Below are 17,211 nucleotides of genomic sequence, written 5' to 3' on the forward strand. Positions count from 1 at the left end.
TGGGATTTTTCCCCCTTTGGACTTGTTTCTGTAAGATCAACTTCTAGATGTGGTACTGAACCAGAAATAATTTTATCTAATTATTGTGGGATCAGAAGGATTTCAGTCTTCATCACTTTTTGCTTCCCATGGAGGTGCTCCCAATTTGGGGGGCTCATTGCTTGGCATAGATACTTCTATTTTGAGACTACAGGTTTCCTGTAATTGTAATTACTCTGGGGTTAGAGGCTTCCCATCTCTTCTCCCTTTAATTTGCCCTTTTTCATTTCTGTGTTGTAAAATTCTCAGATATTAGAACTCAGTAGATAGGCTTATTGCTAAGCTTTAAAGAGTCACTTTTAGGGATGGTAATATTTTAAAGGTGCGGGAGATTCCCTTGAGGTCAGGGAACATTAAGTGCTAGGTTCTTAACCCAAAAGGAGAAAGGGTATCACTAAGGAGAAGGGAGAAAGCTTCCTTTGCAAAATAGTCTGGACATTATTCGTGCACATTATCTTTGATTTTCTATAGTTTGAAAATGATATTCTTAAGTGTAGGTATTTCAGTATTTTATCTTTCCTGGTGTTCTCTGAGCTTCCTGGATCTGTAGTTCTTCCTGGGTTATTCTGTTCTTATTTTTTCAGTCTGTGTTCTCTATAATTTCAGTTATAGAAGTTTTAAGGCCTGAGAATCTCTCCTTAGCTGTGTGTAGTCTTCTAATGAGCTTCTTAAAGGTGTTCTTCATTTCTATCAGTGTTTTTTATCTCTAGTATCCTGTTTTGGTCCTTTTCTAGGATTTCCGTATCTCTGCTGACATTTTCTGTCTATTCTTACATACAGTCTTCTTTAGCCATTAGAGCCATTATTACATTAATCCTAGTTTTAAATTTCAAGACCGATAATTACAGCATCTTTCCTATGTGTGGTTGTGAAGCTTACTCCGTCCCTTCAAACCATTTTTATGCCTTTTAGTATGCCTGGTGATTTTTTATGCTAGCTGGATATGATATAGTGGGTAAAAGCAACTGCTATAAATAGATGTGCTGGAGCATTGTGGAGGGAAGGGAACCATTCTGTAGTCCTATGATTAAGTCTGTTTTTTAGTGAGCCTATGTGTCTGGACAGTAGATTTCACAAGTATTTGTCAGGTGTTTCCCCCCACCCCCGTCTCCCGTTAGGATGGTTCAAGTCTGGAGTTAAAACTTTTTTTCCTCCTGTTTGGAAGGCTAGAACTGGCTGGAATTGGGTGTTACTTCCCCCAGGTCAGTTAGATTCTGATAATACCCTAGCCGATTATACTCAGATTAACCAGTTTCCCTGAGGGCAGGCCTTGTTAAGAGCAGAGGATCTGGTTTATTTCAAAATAGGTCCTTTCTCCTCACCTTGGCCAGAAACATGAGAGGATTTTCTTTGACATTTACTGTGAGAACTTAGTCAAGTACCTAGAGGTAAAACTTGAAAAAATATGGTGAACCCCAGTATGATTGGGTCAGTTACAGTTCACGTTTTCCTACCCCAACCCTGGTTTCGTCAGATTTCTGCTTTGAGATAAGCTTTTCTGTATCCACCTGCCTGTTTCTCTGATTTCAAGGGCAGCAGATTGCCTTGTGACCTCACTTCTCTTAGAGATCCAAGGTGATTTGTTGATTTTGTTTGTTAAGCATTTTATTTGTCAGGATGAATGAAGTGGTGACTTCTAAGGTCCTAACACTTGGAACCAGAAACAGTCGTTTTCCTTGCACGTTATTGGAATTTAATAATATTCAAACTACTTAATAAAGCATCTCTTGACCATAGATAAAATGTCTTTCATAGACATGTATCTGTTAAAGCTAAGTTGATTTTATTAACTTTTTCACTGTCAATATTGAGGGGCACTGATACTAGTTAATAACTTCTAATAACCTCTCCCCTTTCTCACATGTCTTCACCTTTTCTCTTTGTAATGTCTATCTTCATGCTGCATCCCAGTTCAGTATTTGTTACGTCTTTTTTAGATAAATCTAGTCTGGTGAATAAAGACTTTATAAGGATGTGCCTCTGGTGTGGTAAATGCAGCTGCTGAGCCTTGAGGGTTCATCAGTTCATTTCTAGAGTGATCAGGTTTGGGGATGTAACTTAATACTAACCACACTCAGACTTTTTTTTTCCCCAAGGTGATTTTTGGGGGTACATTTATTGAAGTTGGTGACAGTAAAACAAAGAAGGGCTTAGGATAGAAGAAGCAACAGGAGAGAGCGTAGGCAGGGCTGCTTTGGATGTCTAGAAATGATAGAGGAAAGAAATGAGTGTAGGTGGGGGCTGCTTTGACTCAATGAGAAGTCAGAGAAAAGGGGCGCCTCGGAGAAAGGTCTAGGTTGTTAGCCCAGGATGAGCTGCTGCTATTACCCATTGCTCCCCTGGTTGCAAGTCTGTGGTGTCCCTTATAGTTTAGGAGATGCACGCCTGAGAGGGAAGAAGAGGGGGAGGGAAAGACACAGACATGCTCTTGGGATGGGCAGTGCACTCTAAGACTAATTTTAAAGAATTTGCATTAATGTAGTATCAGAAAACTATCATGACAATGTTCAGTTGGTGACATATAACCAGTTTATGTCCTGGTTAGTGAATTCCTTTAGGAGAGTTGGGTATACATACTTTTAGAGTAACTGTAAAGCTGTGATAGTAAACACACACACACACTGAATTCTCTTACTCTTAGAATATTTCTCAAAAAATTGTATGAATTAGTCATACAATATTGAAAAATTGTTAATCTTCACCTCATTTTACTTGGCTTTATGCAGACTCTTTCCTGTGTAGCAATAATTCCCAAGATTGCAGTTCATTTGGGAACAATTACCTTAAGATGTTGCTCAGTGATTTTTGTTGTGGTAAAATATGCATAATATAAAATTTATGGTTTCAAGCATTTTTCAGTTTATAGTTCTGTGACATTAAGTACATTCACATTGTACAACCATCACTACTGTTCATCTTCAGAACTTTTTCATCTTTCCCAACTGAAACCCTACCCAAACAATAACTTCTATTGTCCTCTGCCTCTGCCCATGACAAATACCATTCTACTTGTGTCCATGAATTTGGCTCTAGGAACCTCATGTAAGAGAAACATCAAATATGTTATGTCATATCATATCATCAAATATGATATATTTGTCCTGTGGCTGGCCTATTTCTATTAGCATCATGTCATCAAGGTTCGTATTGTAACCTGTCAGAATTTCCTACGTTTTAAGGGCAGAATAATATTTTGTTGTATGTATGTACCACATTTTGCTTATGTGTTCATCCTTTGTTGGACTACTGGTTTTCTTCCACTTTTCGATTATTGTGAATGATGCCGGTATGATCTTTGGTGTGCAAATACCTATTTGGGTTCCTGTGTTCACATCTTTTGGGATATCCACCCAGCAGTGGAATAGCTGGATCATATGTTTAACGTTTTTGAAGAATTTATAACACTTTTCACAGCAGCTGCACCATTTTACATTCCTGCCAGTAATGCACTGGGGTTCGGTTTCTCACTTTTTTTTGCCAGTTGTTGTTTTTTATTGTCTTGCTAATAATTGTCCTGATGGATGTCTTTGTGGTATTGATCTGCATTTTTCTGATGATTAGTGATGTTGAGCATCTTCTCATGTGCTTCTTGGCCATTTGTGTATCTTTTTTGGAGAAATGCCTACTGAAATTTTTTGCCCATTTTTTAATCAGGTTCTTTGGGGGTTTGGGGTTGCTGAGTCATGCAAGTTCCTTCTGTAGCAATCCCTTATCAGGTGATACTGTTTTTGTTTTTGTTTTAAGAATGAATCCTATATGATAGATGTTTTAGATCATCTCATAAGGTGGATTTACTTTTGGGAATATTGCTGTCTTTTTACATATTGTATAGTAAATATTTTTATATTTTTGTCAGACTTGGAATATTTTCTGTTTTGATTTAGTCACATGTATATGCTTTCTTTTCTTTTTCTTTAAGGAATTCTTTGTGGACTTTTTAAAAAAGATTTATTTATCTTTAGAGGGTAAGGGGAGGAGAAAGGGAGAGAAATACCAATGTGTGATTGCCTCTCATGTGTCACCTGCTGGGACCTGGCCTGCAACCCAGGCATGTGCCCTGAGTGGAAATTGAACCGTGATCCCTTGGTTCACAGGCCCATGTTTAATCCACTGAGCTACACCAGCCAGGGCTGTATATGTTTTCTAATGTAACTCTTCCCTAACTATGTTAGATATGTGGGATTGGTCTAGTCTACTTTGCTGCCGTAATTCACTGGGTACTCCTCCTGTATATACATACAATTTTAATGGGTGATAAAAGTGGCCTTAGTTTTTATTTTGCCTCTTGTCAGTCCTGACCATCCATATATTCTTCTCTGTACAATTTTCTTACCTGCAATGAGTGCTCATCTGTCTGAGAAAAGCCATTATTGTATTAGATTACCGCTATTGATACTCATTTTCCCAGTAAAGCAACTTCTAACTTGACGGATAACTTCCGTACCTGGTCGTTGATGCTGCTTAGTCAGTTCCTGCTATTTCTTCTTCGTTTTTAAGGATTCTATTTTGTTTTTAGATACAGGAAGGGAGGGAGAAACAGAGAGAGAGAAACATCAATGTGTGGTTGTCCCTTCTATGCTTCTAACTGGGGACCTGGCCCACAACCCCAACATGTACCCTGACTGGGAATCCAACTAGCAACCCAGGTTGGTTTGCAGGTCAGTACTCAGTCCACTGAGCCACACCAGTCAAGGGTACTAATTCTTCTTGATCCAATACTCATCGTTTGATCCAGATCCATTGAACTCTTACTGAATTACTTGGCTCTAAAGACCCTTGCTTTCCCTACACATCACTTCCAAATGATGCCAGACTTGGATTTGATGATCCCAAGGTCCTGATCTACTGAGATCTTCAACAAGACCCTTCCCCACTATAGCAATTTATATTTTTAACTTTCAGTGTTGACAGAACCTCAAATCCACCACTTTTGATAGTTTTACATAAGGGAAGACAGTCGTGATTCAACTAAGGTGACACTACTATTTTAATTTTTTTCTCTTCTGTGTAAAATTTTCCATTCATGTTTTTACATAGGTGGATTTTTTTAACTTTATGGCAATTAAATAAGTCATTTTATAACCATTTGTGGTTGGTTAATGTATTGGTGTAGTTATATTTTGAGTGCCAAAATTTAAATAGGTCTTTTTTTTTATAACCATTTTTTCATTGCTATTTAATACTTACCACACCCACCAGTGTCTTTTCATTTATACATTTAGGTTGTTTCCGATTTTTTTGGTACAAAACATATTGTTCTCCCTGCCTTCCCTTTATACCATATTTTGGTAATTCCATGATATAGTAGATTAACAAGTAATAATAGCACTTCATGGCTTTGCCTGGTTGACGAGATTATTTCCAAAACAGTTATATACCATCACCAGCAGGGTGTTTCTGCCATATTTTTTTGGTAAGTTAGGAGATAAACTTAACATTTTTGCTGTGAAGATCATTTTGTTGATTACTAGTGATACTTTTTTCTATGTGTATTCCTTTTGTGAATTTTCTTTACAAATTTATCCTTGATGCTTTTGGAATTTTTTGTAAGATTTAAATGAGCTTCCCACACATTAAAACTAATCTGTTAGCATTCATTGTAGAGAATTTCTTAAATATATTCTCTCCTGTGTTATGGGTGTATAATACATATTTTTGCAAACCTAGTCTCAAATTTTTGTATACTTAAACCTCATAGTCATAATATTGGATTTTTAGTTAGTTGTTAGTTTAAACTTTTTTTCTTAGTTCTTGGCCTTTGGCTAATGCTATTGATTTGCATAGTCTTTCCCCTGCCTACTGTTTTTGCAGTGTCTCCTCCTTGCTTATTATTTATTAAGGTCTTAACACATTCTGGACCTTTGGTATTTGGAGATTTAACATTTACACTTTTGGGTATTGTCAGGTCACCCCAAGGTCTGTGATTCAGTAATTTGTACTTTTGCTGAGACTGAACTGTTAGGTACTTGCTGCTAGGCTTGCAGGTAGGAACTGACCGTGTAGCTCAATGAGGGAGCCTATTAGACAGGCCAGCACCCCGCATCTCAACGCAGCTTTGTTTTTCTCTACTTGTCGTCGCGTACACAGTAACTCTCGAAGTGATAAAAGCTGTTTCTTTGTGAAATATGGGCCCGAAAAGAAAACCAACTGCTAGTGCTGGTGATGGAAGTGAAGAGAAAATGAAGAGGTCTAAGAAAGTGATGGTTCTTAGCCAGAAAATAGACGTTTTGGATATATTAAAGTGTTTTTGCAGATTCAGGTAAGTTTGTGGTTGGTTAATGTTGCTACAGTATTGATGTAGTTATATTTGAGTGCCAGAATTTATTTTTTTATAACTTTGTAAACGACTGGTAATACATTTTTAGAAGCACTAAGGATTTGAAGATGTCAGCTGTACATCACTGCATTTTATGGAGAAGTTAAATGCTTTAGTAATATTTGAAAACTTGTGAACTTTGGGGAATAATGATGATCTTGCAGTATGTGTTTATTATAATGCTGGGTTATTCTATTCCCATAATGTATGTTCTTGTGGCACTACAACATTTTAATTTTTCTTTTAAATTCTCACCCAAGGTTGTTTATTGACTTAGGAGTTGGGGGGAGGAAGGAGGGAAACATGGATCTCTTTTCCCTTACTAGCCCCAACTGGGGATCAAACCCTCATCAGGTGTATGGGATGATGCTCCAACCAACCGAGCCACAGATCAGGGCTAATTGATGTAATATTTTTTGATGTGTCCTAAATCTTCCTTGGCTTCTGACACTGGTCTTTTTCTCTCCCAAAATGACACTGTCATCATACCACATGAGCAACAGTACAGTGTTACCAAGTTTAAAAAGAGTTTGATGGTATTTTGTTTGAGATTGCGTGAGGTATATAATACAGTATTTGGACATGTATGATGTGCTCCTATATATAAAGTACACCCTTATGTTTTCCTCAAAAATTTGGGCCAAAAGGTATGCATTATATATATGGCAAAATATGGTAGCTTGAGTTACAGGCCTTTTGAAATGTCTATTTTTTCCCATTGGGAACTGTCTGTTGCAAATTTTAACTGTACTAGCCCAGAAATAGTTCCACATACCTTGTATGAACAACTTTTAGCAAACATTTTGAACATTTGTATGAACTGGGATTTATATTAGATGTTGGAGAAGAATAACTAATAGTAATTTCTCAAGGAACTTCTAGTCTAAGAAAAGAAACAGATAATATAATCTTTTTAAAAATATTATTAAAAGTGTGAAAGGTATTGCTTCACAGTAGGAGCTATTAAATAGTGTGAGCTGAAGAATGATTTCTAAGAGGAGTCGAGTGAATTGATTGTTCTTATTCTTTGTTAATGTGATTGAGATCCATTCTTCTCCCAGCATGATACTGAAAACCTGGTTATTGTCAGTGTATGGTAAGGCTGTTGACTTTGATCTGTTCTAGTCAATTTAAAGAACTCGTTATTATCTGCTTTACATTAGCTGCTGCCTTTGGATTTTCATGTCAGTCTTGTCTCTTCCAAATGTCTCTTTCCCATATTTTTTACTTTTATTATTATATGGATACCCAAGATAATGTTAATAATTGTGATGATGTACTTTCTTGTTTGGTTTCCAGATTTAGAGATACTGCCAAAGAGCTTTGCTATTAATCAGAATGCTGATTTCAGGCTTAAGGATGAAGTGGACACCTGATAAATTTTAAGGGAAAAGTTTTATATGTATGTTAGGAACACATGTTGACTCTAATACCCTTTTTAATATATTTCAATAATACACAGTTTTACAGTTTTTCTTTTTTTAGCCTACTGGTGTAATAGCTTTGTATTTCTGAAAGAATTTCTATATGATCATGGGTTGTGGGGTTTTTGTTTGTTTGTTTGTTTTTTACTACATTTGTTGCTGTTTCTTTGCCTGTGTATTTTATTTGTTTTTGTACATGCATTGATTAAAAGAATTGGTAGCCTTTTGTGATATATTTAACTGGTTTGAGAATCAGATTATGTTTGTTTTGTTTTTGGTTTTTTTTAAAGATTTTATTTATTTATTTATCTTTAGAGGGGAAGGAGAGAGGGAGAGAAACATCAATGTATGGTTGCCTTTTGCATGTCCCCTGCTGGTACTTAGCCTGCAAGGAACCGGCCTGCAACCCAGGCATGTGCCTTGACTGGGAATCGAACCGCGATCGTCTGGTTCGCAGGCCCGCGCTCAATCCACTGAGCTACGCCAGCCAGGGCAGATTATGTTTGTTTTAAGGCAGCATTAACTAATAGTTACTTCCCTGAGCCTAGAGTTGACTTATGAAAGTGTAAGTGAATGTTTTTACTACCAGTGTACTTTCTGGTTATTGAAAAGAGAAAACAGAATCTGAATTGCAGATTATAACCCAGTTTTTTTAGTTTGTATCAAAATTTACTTGAAAAAAGCTTGTATTTTGTGGTCCATATCTTTTACCCCCTTTTATTGAAAAGGCATTGTCTTAGAGGGTAAATTTTAAGTGTTTAAAAATATTTTTGATTCTATGGGAGAACCATTCATGAAAGTGAAAAAAAAGCTGACATAGTTCTTTCTTGATATCTTTTATCATAAATACAGAATTTTATTTGCTTTTTATTTTTAAAGATTTTATTTACTTATTAGAGAGTGAGGAAGGGAAGGAGAAAGAGAGGGAGGGAAACATCAATTTGTGGTTGCTTCTCACATGCCCCCTACTGGGACCTGGCTCGAAACCCAGGCTTATGCCCTGACAGAATCGAACCTGTGACCTTTTGTTCACAGCCTGCCATTCAATAATGGGCCTCACCAGCCTGCCATTCAATCCACTGGGCCTCACCAGCCAGAGCATAAAGACAGGATTTCAGAAAATGAATATTACTGCTAATGTTTTATGGGAAAAGAAGTTTGAATTAGAGCATATTTTAAATATGACTACTCTTGTGAGAATTCACAGAAATAATTAGAAATGTAGCTTAAACTACATTTCTAATTATTACGTTTGTAAAATTAATAACAATTCTATGCCAATTTGCCTGGAGTTGAAGACCACACCTTTAGCTGAAAGTAAAAGTGGAGGAGCATACCAGCTTAAGGTGAATGATAGAGCTGAGGGTTTAACTACCAAAGTAAACGAAGGAAGGAACTATAAGGTGTGGTTACTGTTGGCCAGTGTGCTGCTAAAAATGGCTGTATGGAGCTCTTGTTCATAACTATCTTTAGTGCAGCTAGCTACGGTTAGACATTTTCTCCAACATGTGGTATTTTAAAGTTAATGCACTTGATTATAACCTACCTTTTATAAAAATCTGTATATCTTTTCATAAGAGTCCATTGCAGTGTCTTTACTGATGTTATTTAATCATAGATCCAAGAGAATTATTTGTGATAGATATTTTACTCCATATTGTTCTTATGAAGCAGTTCAGAAAGTAAGTGATAAAGTAATACTTTGCAGAATTTGATAGCAACCTCTCAATTTTAAAAGCAAAGATATCCTTACAAAATCATTTTTTTCTTATTGTTAAAATCTGAGAGGAGATGGAAAAGTACAAATCTAAAAAGTCCTATAGCAGGCAGTGAAAGAGTTAATATTGAATCTGCATTTAGAAAATTAAGTCTAGATTGTGAATAGAAAAATTAAAAGTGTAAGTGTTTTGAAGAAATAATAACAAGATATATTGACTTAGTGGTAATAGATGGGTCTAAAACCCCAGAGTATGCCAGTAAAAATCAAGAGAATGGAGCAAGGGGGCATAGTTTGGCAATGTAGAAGATAGTTATAGGTATGCTGATTTTTCTCCCATTTTTCAAGAATTTTAATAAATATATTTTTTAAATTGTTTCAGTTTGTAAGACAATTTGAGAAAATATCAAGCTTATCTATTACAAAAAACTTTTAAGAATGTAGAAGAAACTTTCAAAATATTTTTATTATAAAGGTCATATATATATTTATGATCTTAATAAATGTAAAAGCATGTATATTTAGCTTTGAAGCCAATCTTGCAAGTATTTAAAGCCACCATTAAATGTGTTTATGCAATAATACATCAGGTTTCCAGGTATTTTCAGTATTATGAAAATATTAAGGGGGAAATGATAAACTTACTGTACTTATTTTTTTTTTCAGCTGCTTTTCTAACCCAAACTGTGTGTCTTGATGACACAACAGTAAAGTTTGAAATATGGGATACAGCTGGTCAAGAACGATACCATAGCCTAGCACCAATGTACTACAGAGGAGCACAAGCAGCCATAGTTGTATATGATATCACAAATGAGGTAAGTAAAAATGCTTGATATAACGAAACTAGTTTGAATATCCATTTTTGATATTCAGAGTTTTGATTAGAGAAAAGATCTTTGAAAATCTTTTTTTTATATAGTAAAGCATGAGATTTTCTGCCAAAAGCTTTTGAATTAGAAAAGCTGATTTTTTTTTAAGTATCTTTGATAATACATTATCTCAAGAATTTTCTTTTCAAGAGTTACTTTGGACAGTCTTTAAAGCCTCATCTCACAAAGACTTTCCCCAGCCATTTTTTAAATTTGTGCCTCAAAATGGCTGTTTATTTATTTCCCAGGAATCCTTTGCCAGAGCCAAAAATTGGGTTAAAGAACTTCAGAGGCAAGCCAGTCCTAACATTGTAATAGCTTTATCTGGAAACAAGGCTGACCTTGCAAATAAAAGAGCTGTTGACTTCCAGGTATGTTGAATTTAACTTTTATTTGAAGGCACACATTTATTGTAATTTTTTTTCTGTATCTACACTTGAATTACAGTTATTAGTTCAAAACCATGCCAATAAGGGAATATAACATGTATTAAACAAACATGATGTACTATATGTAATAAAATGCTTGTCATGATAAACCTGAATATTTAAATATCTTTACATGATTGTAGTATATAAAAATTCAGATTTTGTTTACCTAAACAATTATGAAATAAATTATTGTTTACAATTAGTGCAGAAATAAATAAAATCCAAATGTCTTCTACCCTTCCTTCTCATCCTTTTTCTGTTTAACTATATTTATCAACATGCATGTGCATACCCATATCTACCTTACACATTTGTGGTACACATAAACCTACACTCATGTGGTGGTTCTTAAAAGGGCCTTTGGAAGTGTTCTAAAAGCCCACTTTGCATGTTATCTAATATAGCTAACTAGGAATGGTCCCTGGCCTAAACTAAGTATAGTAGTTTAAAATAAAGCAAATACCCTAGTGGCTTAGTTGGATGCGGTCATCCCCATGCACCAGTGAATGCATAAATAAGTGGAACAACAAGTTGATATTTCCCCCTCTTGTCTCTCAATGAGTAAGAAATAAAGCAAATGTCTTTAATTAGACATTTTAAAATCTCTAGTTTTTGTTCTTTAACTTTTCTACCAGAGGAGCTTGACTGTGGCCATTATATGTATAGTATCAGTGTATGTATAGTGTAGTACAAAATACTATATATAGTATTGTAATTTTTAATTTTTTTGGTGATGGCTAGATAAAGGGAAGAAATGGTTGTCACACCCATTAGGTAGTAAGCTGAGCACACATAGTTCATTTGATGCCAGTGACAACTATACGAGGTATAGTATATTCTATTACTGTTTCTAAGACAGTTACCTCCCTGGCACAGAGTGGTAAATAGAGCACCTATAGTCAAAAGTGGCGCTGTCACATTAGAGTTCAAAGGAACCTCATTGTTTGTCAAATGGGAAAGGTAATTAGTTGCTCTCCACAACAACAGCTGTGAGCATCAAAGGCAATAATATATATAAACTGTAAAGCATGACAAAAATTAGAGTAGTAGCACAATTTTCAATGGAATGATTCATGACATATTAAAAATTAAAATGATTATATAAGTCATTTAGAATTTATATGAGTATGTATCATTTAGTGATTGAAGCCATGGTTTCCCTTTGACTTCTTTGCAAATAATTAGCATAAGTAGTACAGTTGTCCATTGAGATCAAAGAAATTTTTATATTTAGAATAGGTTAAATTTTTTCTTCTATGGAAAGCAGATTTAAGATGAGACCAGATTAATCAGGCTGGGACAGGGTAAGAAGTAAGGCAAAAAGAAAATTATACAATACTCTGACCTTTGTTTTACCTTAATTATTGATTATAGGTAATTAATTGGAATAGTAATAAGGAAGCCTCTTTTTAATAACAAAAATAATGCAGGTATAGTGTATGTAAAAGATACATCTTATTATTTTTATTCTGTAAACAGGAAGCACAGTCTTATGCAGATGACAACAGTTTATTATTCATGGAGACATCAGCTAAAACATCAATGAATGTAAATGAAATATTCATGGCAATAGGTAAGAATAACTTTTTTTCCAAACTGTAAATATAGGCAAAACAAGTTATACACTAGGGCATTTTTAGTTTGACTTTTTAAAAAATTATTGAATTTTTTTTTAATGATTACAACTATTTTAGATTCATTTGACCAAGTATTCATTACTTTGTTAGTAATAGTGTTAAATTTGATTATTACCTATTAGGTTATAATACTTGCAATTTAGTTTCTTCTCATTTGGAAGCCTGAATCCTGAGCTGAATTCCCTAAAGACTTCACTGAGAAATTTGAATCAACGTGTTTTTTCTATTAGATTATACTTTTTTATATAAAAGGTGATATGCTCAGCCATAGTTTTCAATGCAGCATGTAGGCATAATGAGATTTTTCTCACTGATCAATAACAGTTTTCATCTCTCTTCTGTGCCCTGAAAAGATGACTTGTTTTTCATGTTTTTCAATTTTGTTTTTCAAGTTCTTTTTAAGTCATCGATGTATAAATATACAGATGTATAAATTATTTTAATGCAAATAGTGCATTTGAAAGTTTCAAAGCATGAGGCACAGAGGCAAAGGGAAGGCAAAACATTCTTGTTTGGTGTGAGCTCAGTGGTCATTTGATCCTTGATCCTGTGCAGACCTCTTACCTTTCCTTCAAGATACTTTTAACTGATGATGACTGCTAGTCCACAGTTGCTGAGTGTAGGTAATAGAGGTTGGAATAGTAATAAAGACGTTTCTTTCCTTTTGTCTATAACAAAAATATAAGGTTTTCTATTGACTCTTCCATTAGTTTCAAGGGGCAGATTCTATGAGAAGGGTCTACTTAGGTGGCTCTCAGTTTTTTGCCTCCACGCTGTTAGGGTGCGAGCATTCTTCTGCCGTAGCATTTGTTGTTAGACAGTAGTGATTGTTCACCAGTTGTCCACATTCCTGTCCTCCAGTAGGGAATGCTCTTTCATATTGAAGTCATACAGATTGACCAATTTAGAGCTGATTCCGGGGCTAGAGAAACCTCATTAAAAGTTGCAAGTACTGTCATAATATCTTTCATTAGATGAAAGAGTTGAATGATGGCTTATTTAGGGAAAAACTTGCCTGTTTATTGTATAAAATATTTTCTTGAGAAACTCAGGCTTGCAGTTACTAGGGGAATGCTAGCACAGTTGTGAAGAATTGTTTGGCAACATGCCTTTTTTATAAAGGAGATGGGTGACACCCAGAACTGGGCCTGTAAGTTTAACAGGAAACGACATGATAGGTCCTTCAAGTCAAGCTGAACTTTAAAGCTTTCTGGCAGTATTTAATTTGTATTTTTTATTCAGGTGTGCTAGGAAGGTCATTTTTCCAGTCAAAGTAGCCAATATACTACAGTTTTCAATTATTTTTCTGAAATTAGAACATTTACTTTCTTTGAGAGAAATGGAGTTGCCATTTCTTTTACTAGATTATAACAAATAAATCACACAATGCACTCACATTTTTGCTTCTGATGGCTTCCCAAAGGGAATAAATAAATACTTCGTGGGAGAGTCTACAATAATTTATGGTCTGCTTTTAATGTACAAGGTTTTGAAAGGCTTCTTTTCTTGCACATCTTCATGAACTTGATCTAGGATTTTTAATTTCTCACAGTTATCAATTTATTGAGTGTTACTTTGATAACACTCAATAAGATATGAGACAGGAAACAACTTCCTTTGAGATCCCCAAAATGTGTTTTTAGTTTATCAGCACAGTAAAAATTAACCAGTAGAAGCTAAAAGTTCTTCATTGCAGTTTATTTTCATCAGCTTCCTGATTTCACTCATATCTAATTACAGGTAGCCCTTGGAGAAGCATGCTAAAGTGAGAAATGATCACTCAGTCCTAAACCTAACTTGGTAGTAACTCAATGAAAGGTTATAGTGCTAGTCTACTCTTTATCCGACAAGGCTTTGTTTGTGAATACAGTTGACTGGAAATGTACCATTGTTTTACCATTTATAACACCATCTCCAGAGCAGTTCCTAGAGAAGTGGCCCAAGGTAATGGCTTTTCTTCCCAGACCTCATTGCTCTTGGCTCCCAGATCCATTGGTCATTCCAGCATTTAGAATTCTAAAGATGGTTACAACAAATAAAGGAAAGAAGTCCAGAACATAACTAGGCATTCAGATTTTGAAGTAGAGCATGTTTAACTTTTGTAAAATTGAGCCAAGGCTGAGGTGAAGTTAGAGTCTTACTATAGTAAGTAGTCTACCCCCAAAAGTGATAGAGACCAGTGTGTCTAGCCACCCTTAACAATCTGTACTCTTAGAGATGTTCAGCATTGGATGAATCCAGCACATCAAGGATCCTCAGATTCCAAGCAGGCGACATCTAATCGTAGGAGCCATGCTCCAGAGAACAGCATGTTACCCTGCTCTTCCCAGAGTAAATGCCATTAAATGCTGGTTGAGGGGCAGGCCGTGCTCATCTGACTCAAAATTGGGAAATAGTTTGTCGGGTTTTTTTTTTTTTTAGAGAGAGAGAGAAAGCCTGAGGAACAGTCTCACTAGGTAGAGTTCCTGGTGAATCAGCCTAGTGTTCTTAATCAGCCACTAAAGAGAAAAGTGGTAGGTATTTGAAGGGCGAAGTCTATAAGCCAGAAAGAAAATAAGAGATGTGATCTGTCATAATTTTGGATAATAATTAGGTAGCACAGTAGAGAACAATTTCTGCTGGGGTGGTGGTAATGGTATTCGTTTATATCCTGACTTGTTCCAAAAGGTGTTTGTGGCAATTCAAAAAACATTGATACAAGTTGAGCTGCCCTTACAAACACATTTATTAACTTAGAATTTTTAAAAATGGGGGGGGGCGGGGCTGGGAATATAAGACAGAAATCTGTACTTGAACAAGAATTAAATAAAAATTAAAATAAAAAAATAATGATTATGAAATCAAGTACAACTCTTCTGGTATTGCTAAGTGAATCTATGTAAAGAATTTAATATAGCTCTAGTCAGGTTAAGTTTTAATTGTGTGTCAGCAACTGGTCCCCAATTACCCTTCCATCAACTCACTAAACTCCCCAAGGCCAGTGATCAGTGTTTTGATATTTAATAGATATTCAGTAAAGATTTGAACAGAATGGACATGTGGTGCCCTTGACCAGTGTGGTTCAATTGTTAGGGCGTCATCCCACAAACCAAAAGGGTCCCAGGCACATGCCTGGGTTGTGGGTTTGGTCCTAGGTTAGGTCGGGGTGCGTACAAGAGGTAGCCAGCCAATCAATGGTATCTTTCTTTTTCTTTTCTTTTTTTTAATGGACATGGTTATGTACTAATTTTGGGATATCCTAACTGGAAAGGAAGATTATAAATAAGCAGATGGAAGTAATTCTAGTATGAATATTCTGATTATGTTTATTTTAATAATTTAATATCTCAGCTAAGAAGTTGCCAAAGAATGAACCGCAGAATCCAGGAGCAAACTCTGCCCGGGGAAGAGGAGTAGACCTTACTGAGCCCACGCAGCCAACCAGGAGTCAGTGTTGTAGTAACTAAACCTCCAGTCTGAACCAGCTGGAATATTCTTCTGCTTCTTAAATATTAACGGTGGAATTGGAGCATTTAACAAGCTCAGTATGACTTCCAAAAGAAGAGACTTATAATAGAGTCAAGTTTCTAATACAGAATTATTTTAAGTGTTTTGAACTTAATTTTTAATAACATGCATGTGACCCTCTGACTAATGTTTCAGCGGTAGAAGGGGGAAATGAGAGCTGTGTGTACACTTGTTTCCTTGGAAGGTTAGGGGTAATCATTTCTCATCACCGGGGATATATAGAGATAAAGGACTATCTGAACCTACAGTTACCCAGCCAGACCTATGAAAAAGATTTTAAATTTAATTTGAGCTTTTCAGAAACATTCTTTTGTAGAAGAAGGTTCTAAAGATATTTATGCTTAGCTATGGTATACAGGCAACTGGTAATTTCTCATAGTATCCATATTTAAAGCGTACATTCCACATTTTAGAAAATTAGCCACAAGAAAACAATCCCACATCTTCAGGACAGGGTAAGAAATGAGCATTAGTGGCATTTAAATCGTAGATAGTCCTGTTATTTTAAGTGGGGTGTAAAAAAAATCAAATGTTAACCCTATCTTGTTTTATGAATATGAAAACTGATAAATGCATTTTAATGGGTAGTGTTTCCTTCAAACATGTGAGCTCTTCAACAGAAGTGAAACAAACCAGGTGTCTGTAATTTCTGTTTAATCACTGCAGGCCATTTATATAGGTTTAGTTGTTTGGGGGTGTGGAAGGGGCTTTTGTTCCCTTTGGACATGATATAGTCAATGCACTAACAATTATGTACATTCAAACTTGATTATTTTAAATTCAAGCTGTACTGTAAATAGGGTACTGCATTGTAATCTCCATCTGTTTACTGCTTTTCTGTAATATTTAAGAATTGCTTAAAAGTAGACAAAATGTACAGTTACTAAAACAGCTAATTTTTCCCTTCTCACCCCCTTTCAGTGGAAGGGGCTTCAGTTCTTACATGGCTAGAACCATGATAAACAATGTACCAGTAATTTGTAGCGTAAGTACTGCAATATGTTAGTAACAATCTTGCAGCCTTGTTTTCCAAAGTTCATTTTATCTGGATCAGTTCGGTATATTGCACTAATTGTTTTTGGTATTTTCATTATATGAAATCTACCATGTGTCAGAGATGATTTAATCTATTTAAGTGTTGAACTGCTAGCAGAACTTGTATATTTACAGTAATTCAGAATTAGTAAGGAAAACGGTTCACCAGTGTTTAGTTTTATATTGAGGTGCCTAGGTTGGAATAAAGTGGTATAAAAAGCAAGTGTTGTTTT

The 17,211-nt window shown here is 35.4% G+C and overlaps 1 protein-coding gene across 1 annotated transcript in view; it reads left to right on the forward strand.

Moving 5' to 3' along the window:
- Positions 1-17,201, forward strand: part of RAB5A (RAB5A, member RAS oncogene family) — a 30,630-nt gene extending 13,429 nt beyond the window's left edge. The window contains exons 3-6 of the mRNA XM_037070687.1: positions 10,163-10,314; positions 10,617-10,739; positions 12,279-12,372; positions 15,767-17,201. Of these exons, the coding sequence (XP_036926582.1) occupies positions 10,163-10,314; positions 10,617-10,739; positions 12,279-12,372; positions 15,767-15,882 (485 nt within the window). The 3' untranslated portion in view covers positions 15,883-17,201. The remainder of the gene's footprint in view (positions 1-10,162; positions 10,315-10,616; positions 10,740-12,278; positions 12,373-15,766) is intronic.
- Positions 17,202-17,211: the final 10 nt, after the last annotated feature.

The sequence above is a fragment of the Sturnira hondurensis genome, unplaced genomic scaffold (assembly GCF_014824575.4).
Source record: "Sturnira hondurensis isolate 20B ecotype Veracruz unplaced genomic scaffold, ASM1482457v3 Scaffold0019006, whole genome shotgun sequence".
In the NCBI taxonomy this organism is placed as follows: Eukaryota; Metazoa; Chordata; class Mammalia; order Chiroptera; family Phyllostomidae; genus Sturnira; species Sturnira hondurensis.